This window comes from Micromesistius poutassou, assembly GCF_964030765.1.
Source record: "Micromesistius poutassou genome assembly, chromosome: 5".
NCBI lineage: Eukaryota > Metazoa > Chordata > Actinopteri > Gadiformes > Gadidae > Micromesistius > Micromesistius poutassou.
This window is the reverse complement of record NC_140275.1, coordinates 12,407,650-12,432,513: the sequence shown is the minus strand read 5'-3', so window position 1 is coordinate 12,432,513 and position 24,864 is coordinate 12,407,650. Positions and strand designations below refer to the sequence as shown.

At 45.5% G+C, this 24,864-nt stretch overlaps 1 protein-coding gene across 1 annotated transcript in view; it reads right to left on the bottom strand.

Annotated features, from left to right (window-relative positions):
* Positions 1-5,174: 5,174 nt before the first annotated feature.
* The window catches only part of whrnb (whirlin b), a gene marked incomplete at both ends in the record, with an annotated part of 37,137 nt that continues 17,447 nt past the window's right edge, over positions 5,175-24,864 (bottom strand). Inside the window, 10 exons of the mRNA XM_084468164.1 lie at positions 5,175-5,351; positions 6,388-6,519; positions 7,399-7,601; positions 8,835-9,735; positions 9,977-10,051; positions 12,072-12,251; positions 12,768-12,953; positions 19,480-19,516; positions 20,091-20,141; positions 21,334-21,656. Of these exons, the coding sequence (XP_084324290.1) occupies positions 5,175-5,351; positions 6,388-6,519; positions 7,399-7,601; positions 8,835-9,735; positions 9,977-10,051; positions 12,072-12,251; positions 12,768-12,953; positions 19,480-19,516; positions 20,091-20,141; positions 21,334-21,656 (2,265 nt within the window). The remainder of the gene's footprint in view (positions 5,352-6,387; positions 6,520-7,398; positions 7,602-8,834; positions 9,736-9,976; positions 10,052-12,071; positions 12,252-12,767; positions 12,954-19,479; positions 19,517-20,090; positions 20,142-21,333; positions 21,657-24,864) is intronic.

Here is a 24,864-nt window from a genome sequence, read left to right as displayed (position 1 = left end):
TATGACATGCAACATAAAACCCATGCTGAGAGACCAACCGAGGACAAGTTCTTCCCTGTATTATGTACACGTTGAGTTATTAAAGTGGCTTCTGAGTTATTAAAGTGGCTTCCGTTACTACTTACATTGATGGCTCCCTTGTTGCTCTCTGAAGTTGTCTGAGGGGTTTAAACTGATGGATGAGTTTTCTTGGAGAAAACTTTTCTTCGACTCAGCTTAAAGTGATCTCAGATGGTTTCAAAACATCAACACATTAGGCAGCATATTAATATAGGATCCCCTTGGCTCTTAGGTGTCTGGAGTGATTTCATTTATCATTTAAAAAAAATATGTTTAAAGATGCCATGCGAGGGCAGGGCCCTAGGTTATTTAACCCAACATGTATTAGGCCTGGGCAATAAAACAATAAATTATCATATCGTGATAGACTTTTGATCAATGTCAATATAAAACATGTTCAATCTATATCGATAAGAGACTGGACCACTGAATCTAGCAGCTGGGTTTGTTACACAAACACGGTTCCATACTTATTTACAATATTTGAGTGTTTTTCATTGTTGTATCGACATTGGAGTATTTATCAATGAAGAACAGTGGACGGTCATATCAAGTGTTAAACAGAATCCAGCATGGTAATTCCTAGTCTTTTTAGGTCAATCAAATGATCAATAGTTATCGATATCAATCAATATGATCAAGTTATATTGTGATATGTCTTTCAGCTCAGGCCTAACATGTATACTAATAATAATAGTCTGGATTCCCTATATTAATTGATTAATATGTAAACAGCACCCTTAATTACGAATAAACACTATTAAACATACACAATAATATCAACACTACACGTAAGCAAACAAACAAAAAGGTACGTATTTAAATGTTTACTTATTTTAGAATAAGTTAGATCACACAACAAAGGCTATACACAAGTGCTAACAGCACTGACCTAAGCCGGCATAATCTAAATAAAAGAAAACACAAGAAACCAAAACAAACACCCCGTTGCAGGGCTGGCGATTAAGCTTAATCCTCTTCGCTCCTACGAGCGAAAGAAGATCCTACTCACGACCAGGTGAATGGCAAGGGACGTCCGTAATGTCCGGGGGAAAACCCCGAAAGTTCATGGAAAGTCCGCGAAATCCGTGGAAAGACAACGACACTCCTCCTTGGCTTGCTGCCTGCTTCCTCTTGGTCAGAGGAAGGCGAACTAAACCCTCGTAGTCGGAGAAACTATCTGGTTAGCTGTCCCCAGGAAGATCCAGTCGTAACGTAGCAGCGTCGCTGGCTGCGTTAACCACCCGGCTACTCTTTAGCTAGTTGCGCTAACTAGCTGCTGCTCACTCATCTGGTTCGACTGGTGAAGTCCGAGTTGAACTTTACATGCATGCACCACAACACCACAACAGCTGATATGTCATCAAACTTAAGCTGAAAGACTCCTTTATAGAAACATGTGCTACTCAATCTAGCGTCTTTCCTTTCTCTCCATTCCCGAACTCCCGCGCGTTCTCCTGACCTCTCACTCTTTCCCCCGTTTCCCATTCACCCCCAATACTCTCATCACGCCCCCTCCTGGGCCCCGTTTCCCGAAAGCATCGTTAGCCTACGTGGTTTGTAAAGTTCATCGTACGAGCATCGTAGAGTTTTCACACCGTTTCCCGAAAGCATTGTTGCGTAACGAACGTCGTTAAAACCCTCGTAGCTAACGAGGGCTCCAGGGGCACTCGTAGAGCGCTATGTCATTATTGGTACTTGAAGCACAGGACTTCGGAACTCGGCGCAAGCACCTCGTTCCTACGGCTGTGCTTCGCGTACCAATAATGACAAGAACGCCATCTCGTGTAAGATTGCTTAAATCAAATTCCATTGCTGTTGTGTGGGAGGTCGCTTTCGAGCTGCACCCTCTGATTTTAATTCAACCATCGTGGTTAAAATGTCCTCGTATTGATCAATGACAGAAGACATACTGTAGGTGAATCATGCTGAGACCAGTGGGTGTCAAGAGAATTTCTGCAAGCGTTTTTTGTTGCGATTGTTTGCCATAAAGCACTGTAGGCGAGTCGGTGAGGCTGTGATGAAGTTCACTATTTATTGGCGTGTCTACAGTTACGAACATCCCTGACCTTAGTGGAGTGCACAATCACCAAGTTGAGAGCGTGGTTTCTGCAGTGAATGTAGACTGCTGCGGGAAACGATGCGTGCCTTTCCCGCTTACATTGCCCGCACCATCATACCCCTGCCCAACAATATGGGCAGGAATCGATCTAGACCAGCAACAGCAATAGCCGTGTCAATGCCTCTGCGTTTGAATGATAATGAATGAATGGAACATTGCATTTTTAATGTTGACACCAACGTTTCTAGACTAGAGAGTGCACGGCGCGCCAATCACCGAATGAATGAATGAAACCTTCTGCGGAATCAGAGAAAGTCTGCCCTCTTTGCGGCGTAAAGCATGTTTCAGAAATCAGCACATTTAGATAAATGCTATAGTTGGAACTAATGTTCCTGCTAGGGGACCCCGAGAACACTTAGTATTATTATTATTATTTTTTTTTTCTTATTTTTAAAAGTCTCCCTCCTGGTTGGGGCTCAATCTTGCACATTGCGTCTTTAACTATTTGTCCCCTAGCACTTGTTTTGTCTAATGTGGTCCTGATTCTGCATGTGGGTTACTGAATTCAAAGGATTTAGATATAGATATTTTTTTGAGAATATCAATGGGGAATAAAAGGCACTGAGAGAATACATGAAAGTAAAAATGATGTAATACCCTTGTGAAACCACAGGGAGAGCCACTGCTACACACAACGTAAAGGGTTGAGAACACTGTCTATAGTGTAGGGTTGTAGTGTGTATACTGTATAAGTGTAGCTGAAGGAGAACAATTTATTTCATTGTGTAACAGTGACCTAAAATTAAAGTGAATGTACAATATAAAATATGTTTATCGTTAAACAATTTATACATTTAATCCCAAATTCTCTACCTTAATTGTAATCGTCTAATTTCAGCTTGGAAGAGATGTGAATTAAGAATGAATTAATTACTGTTTTAGTACAGTCCCAGTCCATCCTAGCACAATTAAAACACATTCAGAGTAAAACTTAGAGACATCTGTGCTTTCCCCTTATACAATAGGGTTAAACTAAATCAACCAATAAAGTAAAATAAAGAAACTAAATAGCCTTCCCAAACACCTTCCCAAAACACAAAATGTAAACAAACTAATTGATTTAATATATGTAAAATTGATAAATGACATTCATGAACAGGGGGGGAAGTTTCAGCAAGTCTCATTTTATTTTTGGATTTCCTGATGAATTTTCACCCACACTTCTCTCTCCCTGTCACCCTGTGGCAGAGCACTACCCACGTGGAAGCTAAAATACCGGACTGTATTTCCCTGGAACAGTGCACTCCTCCCTGCCCACGGATTCATCAGTCTCACTGCACATTAGCATGGCGCTAGGCTCACCTGCGTATTCTACCTGCCGCTTTGATCTGGACCGTGTGGGCGACTGGATGGAGTTGGAGGACAGCTTTTTATTGTTATATATTTTTGTACATATGGCATACAAGCAACTCTCTAAAACCGGCAAAAACTGTTTGAGAGAGAAACTAATCTATACAATGGAATTCACATAAGGTTCTGTAGGATACTATATCATATAGAGGGATATATATGAGAACTCTTATCATACTATACCATTCCAGCATTACAAAAGATGGCATTTAGATCGGGTTTTCAACTATCTACACATTTTACAATAGTGATTGGATATTGATTGATTACATTATTCCATGTATTAGTTTAGTTTCTGTTGTTGTTCTGCAGTCCATGCATCCAACGTCCATCAATACTTCCAAAACCATGTGGATCAATTCACCAATCTGATCGACCAAACACTTCAGCCATCGATTGAATATACTCTGTTGATAATATAGCGACAAAAATATAGACTTCTATCGTATCACATGTTTCCAGTGCAAATAAATATTTTTAAATATATGTTTCTTCGGTCACGGGTATGTGTTGTGAATCTCCTTTCCCCTTATTGTTGAAGCTGCATAGGATGACTTTGGCACGTCAACAGTTCTGTTTGCTGAACTACAAATCCCAGACACGCTCAAGGAGTTCATGCGTGGTTGCTCTTAGCAATGGCTTGAGTCCTCCGATTTGTCAAACCTCATGGGCACTGATGACTCAGTGTTTTTCTGTGCAGAAGCACAGCTTGTTCCGTCAGAACTGGTTAGGTTATAAAATGTAAACCCTTCCTGATTTCCTTCCCGTCCCTTCCTGGTGGGTAGGATGACTGTCCGTCTGTGTACTACCCGGAAGGCCCACAAACAATGAATCGACAGAGTGGGGTCAACTTATGTTGGTTCTGTTGAAGGCCATTTCCAAATCAGCTCTTCAAAATGTATAATTGATAAAACCCAAGTCAACTAATCACAGGTAGTTTTAAAATAATATTTTCTTCACAGTTTGTTTCTACAATGATTGCAAGAAAGGTGCAATCCAACAGATACCCAATGGTTGATGATCGTATTCTTTCTTTCTTTGAGAATTGGCAATTCTCTGCCAAAAGGTGGATACATATTATACATTTGGTGTTTAAGGCGGAGCAATGAGCATGCTTAAGTTTTGGCAATAATTATATTCCTTTTAGATTACAGTTTAAGATGCTTAACATCATTTCTGAACATAGTTCTGTTGGATCTTGGGAGTGTTCATTTTATACTCAAAGTCTGACCAGAAGGGTGGAGCAAGCTGAGGACAACACAGTTTGTTTTTTGTTCTAATGAAATCATTAGAAAGTAAAATGCCTTAACTTGGTATTGTCTAAACCTATGAGGGTCCGGTATTCGTGTTGACGCACTGCACTGATTCTTTTTCCGCCTCATGAATCGACGGTTTCCCCTCTTGTCCTCCTCAGATAACCTGCTGTAGTGAACGCTTTTTTAAAACGGTTGTGCAAAAAAAAACGTTGAAAGTGCAACCAATCCAAGTCTCGTAACTCAGAAGAAAAACTCATCCAGTGAATTTCAACCTGCAAACTGAACTCTCCGTTACCCTTTTCCCCCTCGAATATTGGTATTGATTCATGTTTGTAATTTTTTTAGTTTTTAGTTTTTTTTTTCTTTTCTTCTTTGAGCATGGACAGCTAGGCGTCAGGTTCTGCCACCAGGAAGTCCAGGTGGTCCGAGTCTTTGGTCTTGAAGGCCTCGGCGATGGCGCGCGCGGCGTCCCGGTGCTCGCGGCCACGCATCGATACGCCGTTCACCTCCAGGATCACGTGACCCACCCGCAGCTGGCCGCCGCTGTGGGCGGAGCCTCCCTTCTGGAGGGGGTAAAGGGAAGATGGAGTGAAAGGGGTGATGTATAGGGTGAGAATCAGGTGGGGGGGGGGGGGGGGGGGGTGAGATGGTGGAAAGGACAGATGTTGAGATATTTAAGAAGCAGAAGGAAGGAGAACACACAAGAGATAAGAGTTAAAAGCCTAGTGAAGATAACAGAGACAGAATAACAGAACTAAGGTTGATGAGAGGGTGTGCGTGCGAGAGTGTTTGATAAGTGCCCGTGCACCAGTCTGAATGTGTGTCCCTGTGTTTAGCGGTGTGTGTGTGTATCCGTGTGTGTGTGTGTGTGTGTGTCCTGAGAGAGATAGATGGAGAGAGGCAGAGCCAGAGACGGAGGAGGGGAGGGAGGAGGTGGAAAACAAAAGGCCCTGCAGCTCCGGCCGTCCACCCTCCTGGAGGTGGACAGCTGGTCAACAGACCCGGCCGTCCGCCCTCCTGGAGGTGGACAGCTGGTCAACAGACCCGGCCTGACGCGTCTCCTCCGAGCCGACCGTGTCTGCCCTCCGCTTACGCCCCCTTCCCTTCCGCGGTGGCCGAGGAAAACATCCCGGAGACAGCCTGTCTGACCTCTCTCCTCCCTCCAGCTGCCCACATGCAGCTCACCTCTCCTCACCCGGTTAACAGCCTCCACCTCCATCAGCCGCTAAGTGGCCCGCAGAACATAATAATGATAATAACTCTTAATGTGAATGTAGCAATGTTTCGGTGTTTAGAAATGAAGATTTTAAAAAATACATATCTGGGAGTATTTATATATTTTTGGGGACATAGCCTAATGGCTAAAGCAGGGACCAAACAATTATTTCAATCTGAAAGGATTATGAAAGGATTCAGGAGCATGCTCATAACTGTACCTGCTCATTATAAAGGCATCTACTAAATATCTGCATAAATCTTTTTTTGTCGTGTTATTTGGGGATGTTTGTGTTTGCGTAGTTGGGTTGTTTGGCTCCCAGCCGAGTGGTACCCAAGCATCTGCTAAGAGAGATTCTTCAGAGTGTTTCCTCGGACCCTCACCTGTATGGTGACGATGCGTGGCAGCGGTTGCCGTGTGTTGGCTCCGCCCTCAATGGCGATTCCGAGGGTGCTGGTGTTCTTCATCACGCGCACCAGGGTGGAGGGGGCCAGCAGAGAGACCACCGACCCACTCTGCAGACCGCAGCCGGAAGGGCAGAGAGAGAGAGAGAGAGAGAGAGAGAGAGAGAGAGAGAGAGAGAGAGAGAGAGAGCGTCGGTTAGAATTAGTAATTCAGTCAGTTAGTCTGATTGTTTCTGGGTCATACAGTCAGTCATTCACAAAAAATGTATTTGCTCTAAAAAGCTATATAAAATCCAGACATGTTCAACCTTATATATGCAATATTTTAGGCACTATCATAATATTCCATATTCCCTTTTCATATTTACCTGAACCAGTGCTCAGAATATCAGCTGTACGGTTTAAAACATCAACAATGCAGGCAAATTGTGTAGACAGCGACCTTATGTGAAAACTCCCATGGCCCATCTCTGATGTAATTAGATGCCCTTTTGAATTCACACAATACGAAGTGAAAATATTAATTGGGACTAAATGTCTGTTGTGTGTCAGCCCTCGGCGGTCTGCTGGGCTGAATGCTGCAATTACCCACAATGTGACTCTGGCGCATGTGACAATTTGTTGCCCTCAAATCAATTGTTGTTGTTATAATGAAGGGTGCCGCTTCATTTATTTTTGTTCATTTGTTTGTGTTGCTGAATCTATGACTCCTACCTGCTCCATAACCACACGTATCTTTATCTGCCCGTTGAGAGATATTAAAAGTCGTATTTTAAGTGTGCTTCGCACTCTTTCCTTCTTGTGTACAGCAGTACAGCAAAGGTTTTTGACTTCATTCACCATCAGACCTTGCAGAACAAAAGCCTTGCCAACCAGGCGATGGTTTCGTCACTAACATTTGGTTCATTTTAACAATTTATTTTCTAAAGACCCCTGTGCCGTCACCATGGGGTGTGTCAGTGTCAGGTTTCCCCTCCCCTCCAGCCTCACCTGTGTGGGGGCATTCAGGGAGCTGGGGCCGTGGACCGGGGGTCCCTGGTTTCCCTGGTTTCTCTCCCCTGGCGCTGGTCCCGGCTGGCTCTTACAGGGTCGGGGGCTCCCGTCCTTACTAACCCCCCCGGCCTCCGCGATGTCCACGCCACTGTCCTCGCTCAGCGTCTGCCCGCTGTCCCACAGCTGAGACAGAGTGGCGCCTGGGGGGAGGTTTGAACAGGGTTGGATCCTAAAACAAACCATCTGGAATCCTTGCAATTACAAATGCTCTGGCGACCATAATGTTTGGTAATACTTGTTGAAGTATAGTGTATTATCTGACATAATCCTAAATGATAGTATGCTACATTTATGCATAAAACTAATTCGCAATAAATCTTGCTTTTACATGCAACAGAAACGTCTCAGACCCCATTGACTCGCATGGATGGCCTTGCGTCGACATTCTTGTGAGGGACAATGCAGTCATCCCTTGACAGCTCACTGCCATTCTACACTACAATACAACCACGCAAAGCAATAACAGGACAGGACTTGGAGCCCAGAACAGCTCACTGTCAAGGGACTGCCCAAACAGTACAATAACTTTCTATAGCAAACTATAACATCAGCTGCGATCCATCAACAGACAACCATGTTGATGTCCTGTCAGGTTACTCACAGTCAATTAAAAAAGTATCGACACAAGTATAATGTTCGTACGCACAGAGCAGATATTGCCTACAGAGTACACCGATACAAAACCAGATGCATCAACACAAATAAACCCTAAAGTCTATGGACTAAACTGTTGTGTTTCTCAATCTTGGAGTTGGTTGCAAATGTGGTCTCCGAAGATTTGCTGGCTTAGAAGCCGTGGATATTTCATAGTTCATTTTCAAAGAATTACATAGTAATGCCCGTAAGGTCCATTGAATACGAACAGACTGTGTGTGGCTTCATGTGAATCCATCCACTGGGACATTGACATTACAGGCTGTGAAAGTATATGCACAAATTTGTGTGGTCTCAACCACAAAGAGAACCACCCTCCAAGCAGTATCTGAAACTTGTAACAGAAACATATATCCCTCTCTCGGAAGTACCCCTCTCGAGGTTAAAAGTTTTAACTTTTCCTTTTTTTTCTTTTACTTATCTATTTTATTTTATTATTTTCTTTTGTTATGACAATGTTTCTATGTGAAGCACTTTGAGTCTGCCTCGTGTATGAAATATTTATATTATAATATTTTAATAATATAATATTTTTTTATATCCTATATAAATAAAGTTGCCTTGCCTTGCCTAAAATGAAACAGATAACACTCCCTCCGAAAGCATGCTCGGAAGTCCGTCCTCTCTATCGCCGATGACGCACACATGAAACCCCCCTTTGTCCTGGAGCTTCATCGCAAGATGAGAACGCCTGGGAACAAGGTCCAGCCGTTACCTACCTCTCTGCTGGGGCCTGCAGTCGGCTGACAGCAGGTTTGCGTCGACGGCGGCCCCCCGCTGTAGGCGAGCCGGGGAGCAGGACCGGACCGGGCTGCAAGGCGGCGGCGTGGCCATGACCACCGAGGGGCAAGGGGACGGGCAGGGGGAGAGGTGGGGCGAGGGGCGGGGGGACGGCATCGGAGACACCGTTTTGGACGAGGAGGCCGACCTGGTCTGGAGGACACAGGAGGAAGAGGAGTTGGACAGCGGCTCGTAGGACGCGGATCTCGGTGTGGCGGCTGTGGCCTCCATGGTGGGAGAGCCGGAGGGGTCCCGGCGGTACAGGAACCCAGGGCAGGTGTGGACCCCCGCGTTGGGCCCTGCCTGGTAGGGAGCCGAGGGGTAGGGGAAGTGGTGGTGGGCGTGGGGGTGGTGGTGATAGAGGTAGAGGTGCTGAAGCTGGTGCTGGTCCAGCTCTGAGGCGAGGTGGAGCTGGGGGTTGCTGTGTCGGGTGTGGGCCGTGAGGGGCCCCTGGGGAGCGGGGTCCGGTTGGAGCCTGGTCAGGCCAGGACCAGGGCAGACGCAGTGGGACGGCTCCTCCACCGTCACTGACGGAGACTGCTGGGGCGCGGGGGCCGGGGCAGGGGCCGGGGCTGGGGCGGGGGCGGGGGCCGGGGTGTGGGAGGGAAGGGCCTTGAGGGACCGTTGGAGGCAGTCGTGGAGGAGTCGCGTGGGGCCCTTGAACAGCAGGCTGGAGGCGGAGCCGGGCCGGGTCGGACGCGAAGAGGGTCGTCTGGTGAGGCCCCGCTCCTGGGGGGTGTGGCCCCGCTCCTGGGGGGCGTGGCCCCGCTGCTGGGGGGCGTGGCCCATGGAGGACTGGTGCTGGCATGGAGGAGAGGCAGACGAGGGCCGAACCTCTTCCTGCAACAAACATGTTCAAACACATTTAAAATACATACTTTCAAACACATTTGAAATAAATACGTTCAAATACATTTGAAATACATACTTTCAAATACCTTTTTCATACATACTTTCAAATACCAAGTTTCAATCTATTTTTCTCCATACTTTCAAACACATTTAAACAAGCTCAAATACATTTAAAATAAATACGTTCAAAAACATTTGATCAAATCAATGATCAAATCAAAGCCCCTACCAGCACCACATCTTGTAGGGCCATCAAACACGCTGCCTCACTGTGTTCCATCTTGACCCCCTCAGAGCGATCGCTCTGGAAGAGAAGCAGACCAAGAACATAAAACAGTATTGCTATGATGAAGAGGCTATACTGACGTTTTAACAGGGAAAATTATCCCTTGTACAAACATAATTTCCCTTGGGGATTAGTTAGGCTTTGAATGCTACATATACGTAAAATTAAAATAACTTGTTTTGACCGCTTTAAAGATCCCATGGCATGCTATTTTATGGATGCTTTAATATAGGTGTTAGTGGGCCCCTAATACAGTACTTGAAGACGTTCAAGAAATTCTGACTTAATGCAGAGTTACAGCCACTACGAGCCAGTCCCACAATGAGCTCTCCACAAACATGCCGTTTTTAGAGACATATTATATTTAGATATCTATATAATATAATATATATTATCATGGTCAAATGCTGTTTGCACCTCCGGATGATATTATGAGTCTCAAACGACTTTGTCTGAGCCCCGCTGCCCGCCCCCGGGGCTGCCCGCCCAGCCCCGCTGCCCGCTATAGCGGGGCTCCGACGGACAATCCTGGGCAACAATCCTTTTCTCCTCCATGTCGCGGTTCCCAATTCCTTCTCAACCAACCCGACGCAGTCTAGTCTTTTCACCAAATGGGAGCTTTATGCAAGTTTGCGTAATTGTGTTGTGTGTTATGCGCCATAACACCAACAGCAGAACGGTTATCAAAATAACAAAGAACACTTGCGTTACAGTGTGTGTATTCACACACACACATGTGGCGCTCGCCCAGTCCTAGCTCATTGTCTCATTGGCGGGCCAAATTCTCTGGGCGGGCCAAGCAGAGAAAGGGGAGGTAACATGGCCCCATATGTCATATGGGGCCAGCTCCCAAATCGATGCGTTTCAGCAATCCTTTTTTCAAACGCAGAGCAAGATACCTACTTCTCGGTTTACACCTAACGCAATTTTTAGCTACTGGGGGACCATAGGGAGGCTAGGGGAACTCAACTTAATGTTAGAAAACTCATAAAGTTAAATTTTCATGCCATGGGACCTTTAAGTAGATCCAGGGTACACAGTCTGTAATCCAGCTATCAACCAGACAAAAGAGGAACATGGGCTAACCCCTTCCAATTGGTTCCTAATGAGGCGCTAAGTGACTACCAATTAACTGCAACTAGCTATTCACCCAAAGTGGTTATTTTTCAACCACGATGATTAAGATGTCCTTACAGACGATTACACAAGCACTGTGGCAAGCTGTACTGCCAGCAGAATCCAACCAAAGCAGCACACACACGCACAGGCAGACACTTGAGGAACACACACACACAGAAGAAAAAAGATACAATAAACACAGAATTGGCCAGCTAGAAACTTCTTTTGTCACTTGATCCCTGTCAGACATCATAAAGAGCTCTGAGAGAAGCCATGACAAACCTCCCTAGGACATCATGTGAGATTGTCTTTCAGTGAGGAGACGCACACACTGAGATTGTGTGTGTGTTTGGAACATTGGTGAGGCATAATCAACAAATTAAGCCCTTGACATTTACACTTACAATTGTTATGAAACAGTGGCATAAAGATTAATAATCATGATTATTCATGTACTACTTCTAATGTTGTTATGCTCAAAGACGACAAAAAACAATATCCAAAACCAGCTATATATAACATATATAGACCCAGTTCAGGAAAGAAACATTTAACAGCAAACAAACTAAAATCACTTCTTCATTTATTTATGTGACCAACCCCAAACGATAAGATAATGTTACTTCGGAAATTCATTAAAATTCCTTTAGCTACTCTGCACTCTCTCTCCAGTTGTTTTCAAACTTGGTTGTGCAGCACTGTAACGATTGTATGCTTTGATGGTCCTCCCTTGTTAGTCGCTTTGAATAAACAAGTCTGCTGCTAAATGACGAAGTGTAAATTTGAATAAATCAGAACACACTATGTTAACGATCAATACTGTTCTCCTATTCATGTGGTGGCCATCCGGGTTCTAAAAGCTAGCTTGATGGGTGAACTAAATGTGGCCGCTTGGGGAACAAGGGAATAAGGCCCATACCTTGGAGAAGTGGACATGTCCGTCACTGGTCGCAAGGCCATAGTGGGCCTGTGGACGGAAAGAACCAAGGCCTCCATGCCAGGCCCTGTGAGCCTCCCGCTCGCGGCGCAATACATGCCCGTCGTAGACCTCCTGATCCTGGGGAGACACCAGCGACCGCACCTCCGACAGCATGGACAACTGGAACAAACAGCTTCCTTATAAAAATCTGCCCATCGAAACAATTAACCCACAAAGACCGACCAGCCAATGTCCAGGATTGTTTTTGAGAATTTCTGGGAAGTTTTCACTTCCAAGTCCAATCCTATTCATGCAGAGGTACAACCACCCCGACAACTCCAATAAATGAGGATGGTTTGTTTAGGCATTAGATTAGAGGTGGTTAGTTTAGGTATTATGTTGGAGATGGTTAATGTTAGAGATGGTTAGGTGTAGGTATTAGTGTAGAGATGGTTAAGTGTAGGTATGATGTCAGAGATGGTAGGTATTATGAGAGAGATGGATAAGTGTAGGCATAAGGAATGAGATGGTTAAGTGTAGGTATTAGGATTGAGATGGTTAAGGGTAGGTATTAGGATTTAGATGGATAAGTGTAGGTATTAGGATAAAGATGGTTAAGTGTAGCCGTAGGTATGAGGTTAAAGATGGTTAAATATAGGTATTAGGTTCGAGGTTGTTTCGTTAGGGTAAGCGTACCTTGGCGTGAGTGTTGAAGAGCTCAAACAGGGCCATGGTGAGCGGTTCCACCCCTATGTGTCCATTGTGGTACTCCTGGAGGTAGTAGGCCATGGTCTGTCTCTCCAGATCGGTCAGGAGGAGGTAGGCCTGCTGCTCCAGACTCACCTGGGGACCCGGGGGACCCAGAGCCCTACCGGCTGAGGGCTGGGAGGACCAGGGGGTGGGGGGGGTTGAGTGAAGGAATGGATGGGTTGATTGATGGATGGATGAGTGGGAGGAGGATGGATGAATGGATGGGTGGATGTAAATATGGGTTTAGGGATTGATTGAGGATGGATTGGTGGATGGATCAAAGAATGGATGGTAGGATGGATGGGTGGAGGATGGGAAAAAAATGGAAAATGGAGAGGAAGAGTTGGGTAAGGAAAAAAGTGAAGCCACAAGTTACTTCCACGCACTTGCTCGATATTTTCACAATAAATGGCTTGGAAGCCTTTCCATTTCTCCAATAGTCTGACAGGAAAAAGTTTTAAGTCCTAAAAGAACGGCACCACTTCAAACCCTTGGGATTTCACACTCTGTTACCTTTGGCTCAACCGGTTTTCAGCTGCTCCCAGCATAATGCCCAAATATAAAACTAAAAGTGCAAACAATTGGAGTGCTGTGCGAATTGTGGGAATCAAATAAACAACTCATCTGCTGGAGAGAAAATGTCAACACATACAGTAAATGCATGATGCTCTCTATTGGTGGAGTCGGTAATGATGGAATAAAACACTGGTGATGAATGGGACTACAAATACATAAATAAGCATTCCTCCAGGCAGCACAAGAGGTGCAGAAATAAAGGTTAAGAATCCTCAGGCAGAAGATCAGCAAGAGAAGAGGACACGGAGATGGAGGTTTAATAATTACAAATCCCATGACCCCATTTGGGCGCATTGAGAAATCAATACTTCATAATGCTGTAGATGGAGACCAGAAGCTGGTCCGTGGGGGTTGACAGAGCTGAATTCACCCTTTCCAATGTGACATTAGGCTGGCAGAGATTGCTGAGTGTTACCGGATAACAGCCGGTCAGCTCATCTGTGGTCCCTCCTACTACTGAAATACAATTCCTGATATCTTCCTCTGAGCTGTATGCGTCAGTCCGAGGAGCGAGTAGAATGTGGAGATGAGAAGAAAGAAATAAAGAACAATCGATAAGCCACTATTGGAAGTCCAGCCCTCTCTCTGTGAGATGAGAACACCTGCCCAAGATGCAGGGTTTGAAACCACCAGATGTGATGTTGCTTCATCGTTACAAGTCATGTTTAAATGTAACCATATCATATGTGGGTGTATCCACCCAGATGTATGATGGATACATGGACCAACCAGTTGGTACAGTCCACCGGGGAGGCCGATAGGCTGATCTATATATATATATATGCTGAGATGCACCTGTCCATTTGTGAAAAATCACGAGAACAGCATCAAACACAATATATATATTGTGCTTAGTGCTGTTCTCATGATTCAGTCCCAGTGTTTTGTTCCTTCGTAAGCCAAGTTATTTTAGAAAATTCCATTTTCTACAGCAACAGCAACAACTTTATCCCATGTAAGGGCTGATTAACCTCAAAGTCAATAGAATGAATGGTATTGGATGAGGTTAAAATGCAATTCCTTTCTAAAAAAAAACCACATCCCTTTTGGACCAACTGCAGTGTCACCCCTCGTTACAACTTACCAGGGGTTCTCTGCGCGCAGAGCTTAGACGCACTCTGCTTCCCAGAGTAGAACCATTTCCTCTGTGATATAATCTGACAGGGCACTTTTGGAGCCACCCAGGCGCATTCTTCTAAGGACATAAGTGGGAGAGGAGAAAGGGGGGGGGGGGCCAATAGCAATCTGGGCTTCGACGCACGTGCCAAACGGGAGGCAGAGGCAGCCTCCCCGGTCCGGTGGGTTGGCCTTCCCCCTGCCCGACCCCCCTTTACCCCCCCCCAATCTCTGCAGTGACCTTCTCCTTCGGCTCCGGAGCTTCTGGCAGAAGACTGCGACATTGGACTCGCTGCGGTAACGCTGAGGAGACTCTCGGGGGGTTTCGGCTTGAACCGGACCCCGCCTCTCCCCCCGAACTGTTTTCCTAACGAGATGGTGGAGTTCTGGTTGCCATCGCCCGGGGTAAAAGTCACACATAAGCTCTCTTTAAAATGCAGTCCGTTCCTTGTTTTGTTATTCACCATCTTGCTCCTCAGTGTTAGCTGGGGGGAATTCCGCATTGAGTTCCCCCCAACACCCAGCTTGAATTTCAAACCAAGTTGGAACCAAGATGACCGCGAGGTAAATAAGATCCACTGCGACCCACATGAATTGCAATAATGTATTGCAGTTTTATTGGAATTCTGCACCCTGTTTTGACCCTGTGTCCTGGCTGAGAGAGGCCCCAGGTTGGGGGCCAGTGTAGCAATGTCATCTGCTACACGCCACCTTGGTGGCTCTTGCTTGGCTCCTCTGAAGCCAGGACACAGGGTATAGATGTGGAAACGGGTTCATTGCAGAGCTTACAGTACAACGATGCATACAGCAGGTGTTCCATGCTGCAATGTAGGAGATCTCCCGAGATCTGTGTGGCTGGTTTAATACGTGCGCACATATTACTCAATGCGGAAAAGGTGTGCAGCCTAGCACAAGGCTGCGCACCTGTTGTGCATTGAGTGCATTGCTTAAACCGGCCATCAACACCACCCACACTCCAGTGAACCTCCTCATGACGCAACCTTTATTTGACCTTTACTTGACCTTTCATTTTTGACCAGGAATTCTTGAATGCATTTTTCCTATTTGCGCATTGCATGTGTTTCTGAGTTTGTATTTTATTTCAGAGCACAGATTTATTTTGTATTAATAAGATAAGGTAATACTTTATGATTCCATGCAGGTAAGCAGGGTGCCACAGCAGCAAATACAGCATACACTGTATTCTATTGTGCATATGTTTACACATATGATTCCTCACAGTAACTTAAAAAACACTTGAGCAGTAACATGTCATCTCATCACATCTCATTAATCGCACGTTGTTGTAAGTTCCGGCAGCAAAATACGTTTGTGTCCCCACCAGCCCCACTTCATATCAGCAGAGGGTGACACAGTGAGTGCTCTTCACACACATTTTAAGATCCACTCAGGCTCCTTCAAAGGTTTTCCGAGTCTTTCCCGCTGGCTCCCAGCCTTAAAGGGAGATTCTGCGGCGTATAGGGGCGTTGTAAATGATTTCTTCAAATGCCAAATGAAAATTAAGACAAGAATACTTGACACTCCCTTCATCCACAACCCCTCCATTCCTTCCTTTCTTTCTTTCTTGCTAGTGATTTTATTTTGAAACGTGAAACGTTGATAAATCTAAATCGATGAACAACAAGGTAATTCTCTGCTGTGTTCTTATAGATCTGCTGGTAAATGTTAATTGGAGGCGCTTGTCTGAAGTGACTTATTGCTGCTTTAACATGGTGTTCTTTTACTATAGAAAAATAAGCATGTTCCATAAATCTCTTTGAATTAAAATCGGTCGCCATTACATAGGAATTCAACAAACACTTATTTCCAAAGCAAATGTGTGTGTGTGCTCTAGTGTGTGTGTGTGTGTGTGTGTGTGTGTGTGTGTGTGTGTGTGCTAGTGTGTGTGTGTGTGTGTGTGTGTGTGTGTGTGTGTGTCTGTAGTATGTTGCACATACTGGAAGGGGTAGGTTGGGGTGAATCCAACCTGTCAGAAATCGGTCAGCTCCGAGATCCACTCCAGAGTACCCAGCTCACTCACGTACACGCTCTTGCACACAAACGCATGTGTACGTACACACACACACACTTATATACTCATGCATCGACGAACACTACAAACACACACACACACACACACACACACACACACACACACCAACACTTCACACACTAACACATAAAACCTCTAAGGCTGACTTCCAAGAACACACACTTCTTCTGGGCCTCTTGCATTTCGGTGGTCATCAGTCACCCGGAGCAGAAACCCTGTTTTTACACTACTGTGTTTCAGCCCCTGTGTTTGTTTCAGCTCCTCTGCTGATACACCAAGAAAGAGTTAAAGAGAACAACAACCTTCACTTTCTCCATAGTTAACCCTCGATTTTCCCCCAACCAGGAATGAAATTAACCCCACATAGACTCAAAGCTCTCCCTTTGCCACCAAACTTTGAGGTGGGTCGGCGCTGCTTAGCATTGACAAATTAAGTCTTCCTCTGTTGTTAATGGAGTCTCCGGATAAGAGAGAGAGTGGGTGTTATAGGTTGCAAACGTAAACATTATTAGATATTAAAATATTCATCCCATTCGAGCCGCTGTGCTTATAACAGAGTGGGTAGAAGGCTGGGAGGAGGGTGTGCAGAGCATCCGATAAGACAGGGAGGCAGAGGTTTAAAACAGCTGCCTTCTCCTCCCACTGAAGTCTCAGCCAGCCAGCTGGGAGTGGAGGAGTACTAGACGCTAACAAAAAGACCGCCTGCGGAGACTAAAGAGCCGCTTCAAGGCTAGCTGCGAGGTTCACTGATAATATGGTTTGTTTACAGATGGAAAACCTGCATGCTTGGCATCCAGGTCCCTGAATAGAAAGTTTGGATTGTAAGTACTAAGGCACATTTCACCAATACATCTCTGTTGTTGATGTGAAGTAGCACATGAACATCACCATTCTGTGGTGATTCAAGGGGGCGCTCACAGTATCAGCTCTTTACTCCTGATGTTTAGTTACATGTTTGGACCTTAGTCCAGAGGGGTATTCCATCAAAGTCACTAACGAAAGCGGCGCTTAGTTGATTAAGCCTGGTTAGAACTAGCGCCAACTTCCACTTGAGGCTTAAGCCGTTACATCAACGCAGTTCAGCCGCACCTTGCTCAGTTTAGTTCAAGCCAGGCTAACGCTATCCTGGATTGCGCGCGTTCACAAGATATGTAACCAGCCCATAACCGTGAATGTCGAATCATGGATCAAATGTCCGAAAAGGACCGAGCGGGATCTTTTCCAGCGGTGAACAGAAGCTGCTTGTGGAGGTCTAGGAGTACAAGCATATAATAACTCAAAAAGGGAACACCGTAACCATTAATAAAAACAGGGAGGCTGCCTGGCAAAATTGGTGATCTGTTGAATGCATAAGTAGTATTAAGCGTAACATATTTTAATTAAATATTGACCATGGATTTGCAAGCAGGGCAATAGTCTCGAGTTAACGTGTCGGACTTGCACCCGGTCGTCCGGGGTTCAATCCCCACGCAATTAGTAATATAGGAAGGATTACTAGAGAAATCAAAGAACTTTTCATGCCATTTATTTTCCATTTCTTTGAATATTCTTAATTAGGGAATTAACAAAAATTAATAAAGGGAATTACAAAATGAAGCCAACACCAAAGCCAAGAATACTATGAAATACTCGTGAACTCGGGTCACGCGTATCACAGGGCAAGTGCTAAACCATTCACCCAGCCGCTGATTCCTGATTACGCGATAATACATAGATTTGTGTAAAAATGTGTTGAAAAAATAGCCACAGTAACAATAGATAGCAATTCATTGAATATATACGCTGTATACGCTATAATATACGCTGTTTGTAGGCCTACTTCATATATGTACATTTATGACAAAATTGTGGACTAGGCTTGGCGGAACCTTCTGATGGTACAATTGTTGCTGACAGATGGATTTCTCTGAAACACCACTCAAGTTAGCCTGACAGTTAACCTGCTCCCATCCAGGTTAGTTTGGTCGGATAAATTGCCATGGTTACTTAGCGGAGATTCCCTTAAGTGACGTTCATGGAACGCAACTCTAGCTGAAAGAAGCCCGGTTAAGCGAAATAAGCCCGGCTTTGCGCTTAGCCTGGTTGATGGAATACCCCTCAGGTTTTAGTCTTGTTTTGGGCAGATAGTGCCCTGTTATAGGGTGTTCTACTTCCAGCCAAAAGGTTTTCGGGTTCAAACGCCAATAGTCGATAGTATCTGTATCCCTAGGAATGATGCCCTAACCCATACCTGCTCCTGTAACGGATGCCAACTAGCCTGGGGCTGGGCTAGCTGCCGTTAATACATTTGTAAATCCTCACACCCCTAGCCTTAAGAACGCTTCTAGCCGCTGAGTTAGGAGCCTGGGCTTTTAGCTCAGTGGTGAGAGTGTTCGACTCCCATGCCTGTAGTGTCGTAGTTCGAGAGGTGGCAGGTTCGAGACCCGAGAGCGGTCGAACTGCTCTCTGCTACATTCCTTAATAGATTATTTCTGAATTCACTGGATGTTGCTTTGGATTCTATCTACAGAATTTTCCCTTCCTTCTTTTGTCTGTTTGTTACGTTCGTGACCTGTCTGCTTACTGCTTACTGTCCTTCTTTTCAAACTGACTCTTCATTTTGTATTTCATGGTTGTTTCAAGGTTGTTTATTCTGTTATTATTATTATTCCGATCTCTCTGGTGTGATAAATGTCCATCACATTACGGCAAGCGATGCCTCGCTCAAGTTAAACATCTTGTGTGTTTGACTTGGACCAAGGTACGGCTCATCGCTCAGAGAAATGCATTCGAAAGAGGAGCGTCTGGCAGGCCATATAACTCCCCGTCAATTCTTGAAGATGAATGGCTGACGAAAGGAGGAAATGAACATCAAAAAGATGGAGTGGGGTGGAACGCAGTCTTAGTATGTAGGAGTGCAGGGTGCTGTCTCACCTTGGCTAGTGCTGTGGTGCTTTGGGCCGAGGTGGGTCTGGGGGAAAAAAAGAAACATGCTACCATCAGTATTATGTTACTAATATATTTGTATATTTCTGATTGACTGAAATTTGTGTTGTGTCTGCAGGATGTAGTTAACCTATTCTACCTATAGCAATGGTTTTGAATGGTGGAAATTTATGTCTGGCGACATCATGCAACCGGTCCCATAGTGACAGGTCTGGCATAGATGCCAATAGAAATTCACAGGCTTGGGTTCCTTTTCCTATCGCTTCCCCCACTATAATCCGCAGGGTACTGTGACTAATTCATGTGTAAAGTCATCGGTTTTAGAATCATAAAGCAAAATGAAGGCTTACGGCTGGAATTGTATTCATAATGCAGGAACTGTGAAGGGCAAGTACAATCACAATGGGATACCGATTAATGATAAAATCAAACTTGACAATCAATATGCTACATACGTTCCCCAAATTCATTAACCATGAATGCTGAGTTGCAAGTTCAAAGCAGTTCTAGAATCCCTCGGGCAGAAGAGAGGTGACGGGACTGTTATGCTGAGTGGCCTTATTCTATCCTTTCCAAGACACTGCAGAGGAAATGAATACCTGGCACTGTCCTCAATGAGGTCCTCCTTCATTATATCTTTAGACCGAGAGCTGGCAAACGGAGAGGTTGGGCAGGGAAGGGTTTATCGAAGGAGAGAGAGGGGCAAGAAAGAGAGATAGAGGGAGGGGGTGAGCTAGTGAAAGAGGGAGAGAGAATGAGAGAGGTAAGGAGAATGGGTGATAGGGTGAGAGAAAGATAGAGGGGGAAAGAGGGAGAGAAAAGGAGAGAGAGAGAGAGGTATAGATAGAAAGAGCAGTAGAGAAGGAAAGAGAGAAGGATAGAGAAAGCAAGAGAGGCAGAGAGTTAGAGAGAGGTAGGAAGAGAGAGAGAGAGAGAGAGAGAGAGAGAGAGGTAGCGAGAAAGGTAGCGAGAGAGAGAAAGGGATAGAGAAGGCAAGATAGAGAGGTAGAGATAGATAGAGGGATTGAGAAAGCAAGAGAGAGAGAAAGAGAGATTTAGAGGAAAAGACAGAGAAAGAGAGAGAGAGAGAGGTCTCTATCTCCTCATCAGCATGATAAAGCGGGGTGTTATGATCCATCTGTTACTGCAACGCTGGACCTTTATGATCCAGTTAAGAATAACTCCAGCCTCTAATCCAGATCTTCCTAGCGTATCAACACTGGCTAAGGATTAATGCACTCAGATGGTGTCCGTGTGCAAGTTAATGCTCAAATGAATCAAGCAAGGTTGTGGGTGAAATACCTCTCCGGGACTGACAATTTGGCAGAACAAGCATCAAACCATAAAAATACAAAACAACCCCCCGTTGGATTATTATGGTCACTTTATCGCAACCCTAATGAACATTATAGACTCCTCACCATCCCTGGAAGCAGGGATCCGTCAGGGATTCATCGTTCCTTCTTAAGGTTGCTTCCCTCCAAGGAGGTGTCCTGGTTCTTTAGAAGGCCTAATGTTAAGCCAAATGACACTACTGCGTCTGCACGTAAGAGCCATGTCGCTGTGGCAGAGACATATGCACTCCCTCCTTGGCCAGACGTGGACCTACACATGTGCGACGACACGCACCCTCCCTCTCTCAGAGGTTGGTGTGTACTGACCCCTGATTGGTGGAGCAGCAGGGACGGGCTTGTGGTGCTTTGTTTTGTTTACGACTGGAGATTAACATGAATGAACCCGGTGACATTGAGACGCTGCGTTCTCAGCTTCAGGGGGGTAAGTTACAGACTGTGTCACTGAGGTATGCTGGGGGCTATACTAATAAAGTTGATGAGTTCTCACCGGACCACCAGGGCGGCGCCGGGACCGCCTGCGCCGGCGATGACGTCGGGGCTCCGTCCGCCGGCATTGGCTGCTGCTGCTGCTGCTGCTGCTGCTGCTGCCATGGCGGCGGTCGTCAGGGCGACGGCGTCGGTGCCCTCGGCGGCGGCGGCGGGGTTGCTGATCCAGCGGGTGTGGTCGACAGCGGTGCGTGCGTGCGGCAGGCGGCCGACGGCACGCACCCGCACGCGCAGACGCACGCACGTCTTCAGGATGTGGACCGCCTCGTCGTGGGAGATGGCCACGAAGCCCCGCCCGTTCACCTCCAGGATCTGATCGCCCACCTGCACCGGAGAGAGAGAGAGAGAGAGAGAGAGACAGAGAGTTTTGACAACTGTAATTACAATGCTATCACTTTGCTGATGAATTACTGTCTGAGTACAGTTCTTTTTCACTGTATATCTGTCAACCTACCCATTAAGTTTCCATTGTTTTGTATGTTTTGAATTTCATTGTAAATGTACGATTTCCATGGCAATAAAGCTTGTCTAATTTTGACTCTTGAGAAACAGAGAGAAAAGAGGGAGTATAGAGAGAAAGAGGGACTCAGCATGGTTACTCACAAGTGAGCATGAGGACAATCGAAACGTACAAGAATTGGAGCAGCTACAGAAAGAGTTGTGGTGCTGCAGCATTTTGTTGATGAATAAATAAACGGGCGCTATGCCTTTACAGCCACAACACTGAAGAGAGAAGAATAACATGTAGGCCTAGTATAGGACTGCAGGTGGGAATCGAACCTGCAATCGCTATAAGGTATAGCTTCAACCACCATGTAAAAGTGAAATACAGGAGACCCTTCTAAAAATCGCTAAATGCCCTGCGTTCTGTTATTGGGATCAATGTAATTTTCATTGTCAAAGTTTACACTCTGCCATTATCATCAGACACACAGTCCTCCTGATTACTATTGTGTTGTGTTTTGTTGCTGTTTCTGCTCCAATCAATAGCTCTATACCTTCCACTGCCGATACAACACTTCCAAACCACAGAGGAGAACGCTCTTATACATGTAACTGGCAAGAGAACAAGGACATGAGGCAATACTGATTTCTGCTAGTAGGTCGGCAGTGAAATATCCTGCCGTTGTAAAGTCTTCCTCCTCCGATTAAGCTAGACTGAAGCTATTTACTGAATCCCAATAAAAAGTTCTCTTTTATTTATTTTTATTTATTTTATTCACGAACTAGGCTACCCCCCTTCACACACACAAACACACACAAATGCAAGCTGACACACAACACACACACACACACACACACACACACACACACACACACACACACACACACACACAGGCTTAAAATTCTTCAACTTCAAAATCCAACAGCGCATAACAACCAAGGACAAAGCCCAACTCGATAAAGGAGAAACCTTTATTGTTACACAGGCGCACAAGTACGCACCAACAGTCGCAGCAGAGGGTGCTGACAGGTTAATTACGCTGTTAGACAGCAGAGGGTTAGGAAATGGGTTGGGGGGGGGGGGGGGGGGGAAGAGAACCTGTCCACTCAGGTCCCAAGAGCTGGGTTATACACTGCATTAGTACTGAATTATTAACATATTTTAAACCTTCACTCACCATCAAGTCGTAGTCTAAATTAAATACGTGGATACAGTTAATACCCTTTATGTAGCAATCTTAATGCTACTACTGGGCATCGAGGAAGAATCCAGTCACCGGTTTTAAAATGATATTGTATTTTGCTGTTGAATACCAAACAAACAAAACATTAAACAACAGCTGTCTCAGGATTCAAAAGGAACACAGAAACAACGCTTTGCTGAGTCTAAAACTCAGGAAGCGAGCTGGGAGACTTGTGTTCGGACCCAGCCGTACCGCATGAGAGAGCACACCTGATTAGACAGCATGTAGTAATAAGTTAAAAAAAGTAGTAAGTAAAAAAAAAAAAAAAAAAAAACTGTGATCATGCAGCTGAGTCTGATCGTGAGACGGGCCACACCTCTCAGCCCCCTTACAGATTACGCTAACCACGCCCACTGTTCCCCCACACTGTGTTCGAAATCGTTCCCTATCACCGATATTGTGCACTATATAGGGTGCTTGCCATTTCGTAGTGGTGTTTGAATTCTCAGTGGTTAATTTCATTCACTATATTCACTATATAGTGGACAATAAAATACCCAAAATTCGAGTGAACATACGATGTTCCCTACATGTTACTCCCGTATACCACAATGCGATGCGGGCGTATTTACTGACGCAAATTACATTTAGAAATGTTCAGCGTGGTGTCCGAATTCTCATTTGTTCGTTCCCTATATAGTTCACTATTTCATAAACACTATATAGGGAATAGTGAGTGAGTGAATAGGGAACGATTTCGAACACAGCTACTATGTGGCCTTTTCCCATTGCCCCTTTTGGGCGTGCCGAGTGAAACCATGCCTTGCTGATTTGCTGTCCCGTTACGACCAATGGAACGCAGCCCAGCCCAGGGCTCCGGTCGAATAGTCTTTTTGCCTTGGAGGGTTTCTTAATGACATTGAAATGACCCAGAAGTTTCTAAGTGGCAGCCATGATAAGGGATGAAAAGCTGCTTCGAGGCTTTCCTTCCTATCACCTTTAGCATAGTGTACACTGGTCCATCCTTCTTTAAAAGGAAAGGGAACAATGCTATCACACTGTTCCTTGTAGCAGCAACATTTAAAGTGACGCACCATTCAGCCACTCGCGAAAAAAAACAATCAACATGACAACATCCACTGTCACATAATTACAGAACCTAGTGCAGAAGTGCAGTCCGAATCTCTGAACAACGTGGTGGTCTTTTCCTGAGTCCTTAACACAGGTCATTAAGGAGCAGGTAGGGGTAAGACGGCGAATACAGAGACAGGTCATTCAGGAGCAGGTGGAAGCTGGGCAGTGAATACAGAGACAGGGCTCTAAAGTCAGGGGTAAATGGATTGTGTTCAAGCATGGTTGAGGACATTAGGGATGGACCTCATAAAATCTCTGGAGCCTCCAGGCTGTACTGACCTCTAAATCTGTTCCTCCAACACTTCATCATCATCATCATCATCACCGTCTAAGGGCACAGCCAGCGACCCCGGCTGACCTCTGTCTGCTATGCTGTTTCTCGTCTCCTAGATCCCGTGGGCGGTGGCCAACGCAATAAAGTCCTCTGCGTACACGCCCCGACACCCAGGGGTGGGGGAGTGTTTCAGTGGGGGGTGAAGGGGCTCTAAAGTGCAGATTCACACGGCTGAGGAGAGCAGGAACACCCTCACCATCCCGTAACTCACTCACCACGCTCTACAGACCTCCTTCTCTCACTCCCCAGCTTTCCTCTCTCCCCCCCTCTCCTCTCTCTACCACAATCCCCCGCCCCCCGCCCTCACAGCTCTTTCCCCTCTCTCCTTTCGAGAAAGGGTCATCTCTGGTCTGACAGTGCTACTAAAGACAGTGACCCAGGGCTCTCAAGTCTCACGCATTTGGCGTGAGACACACACAATTCAACCCATGCACAC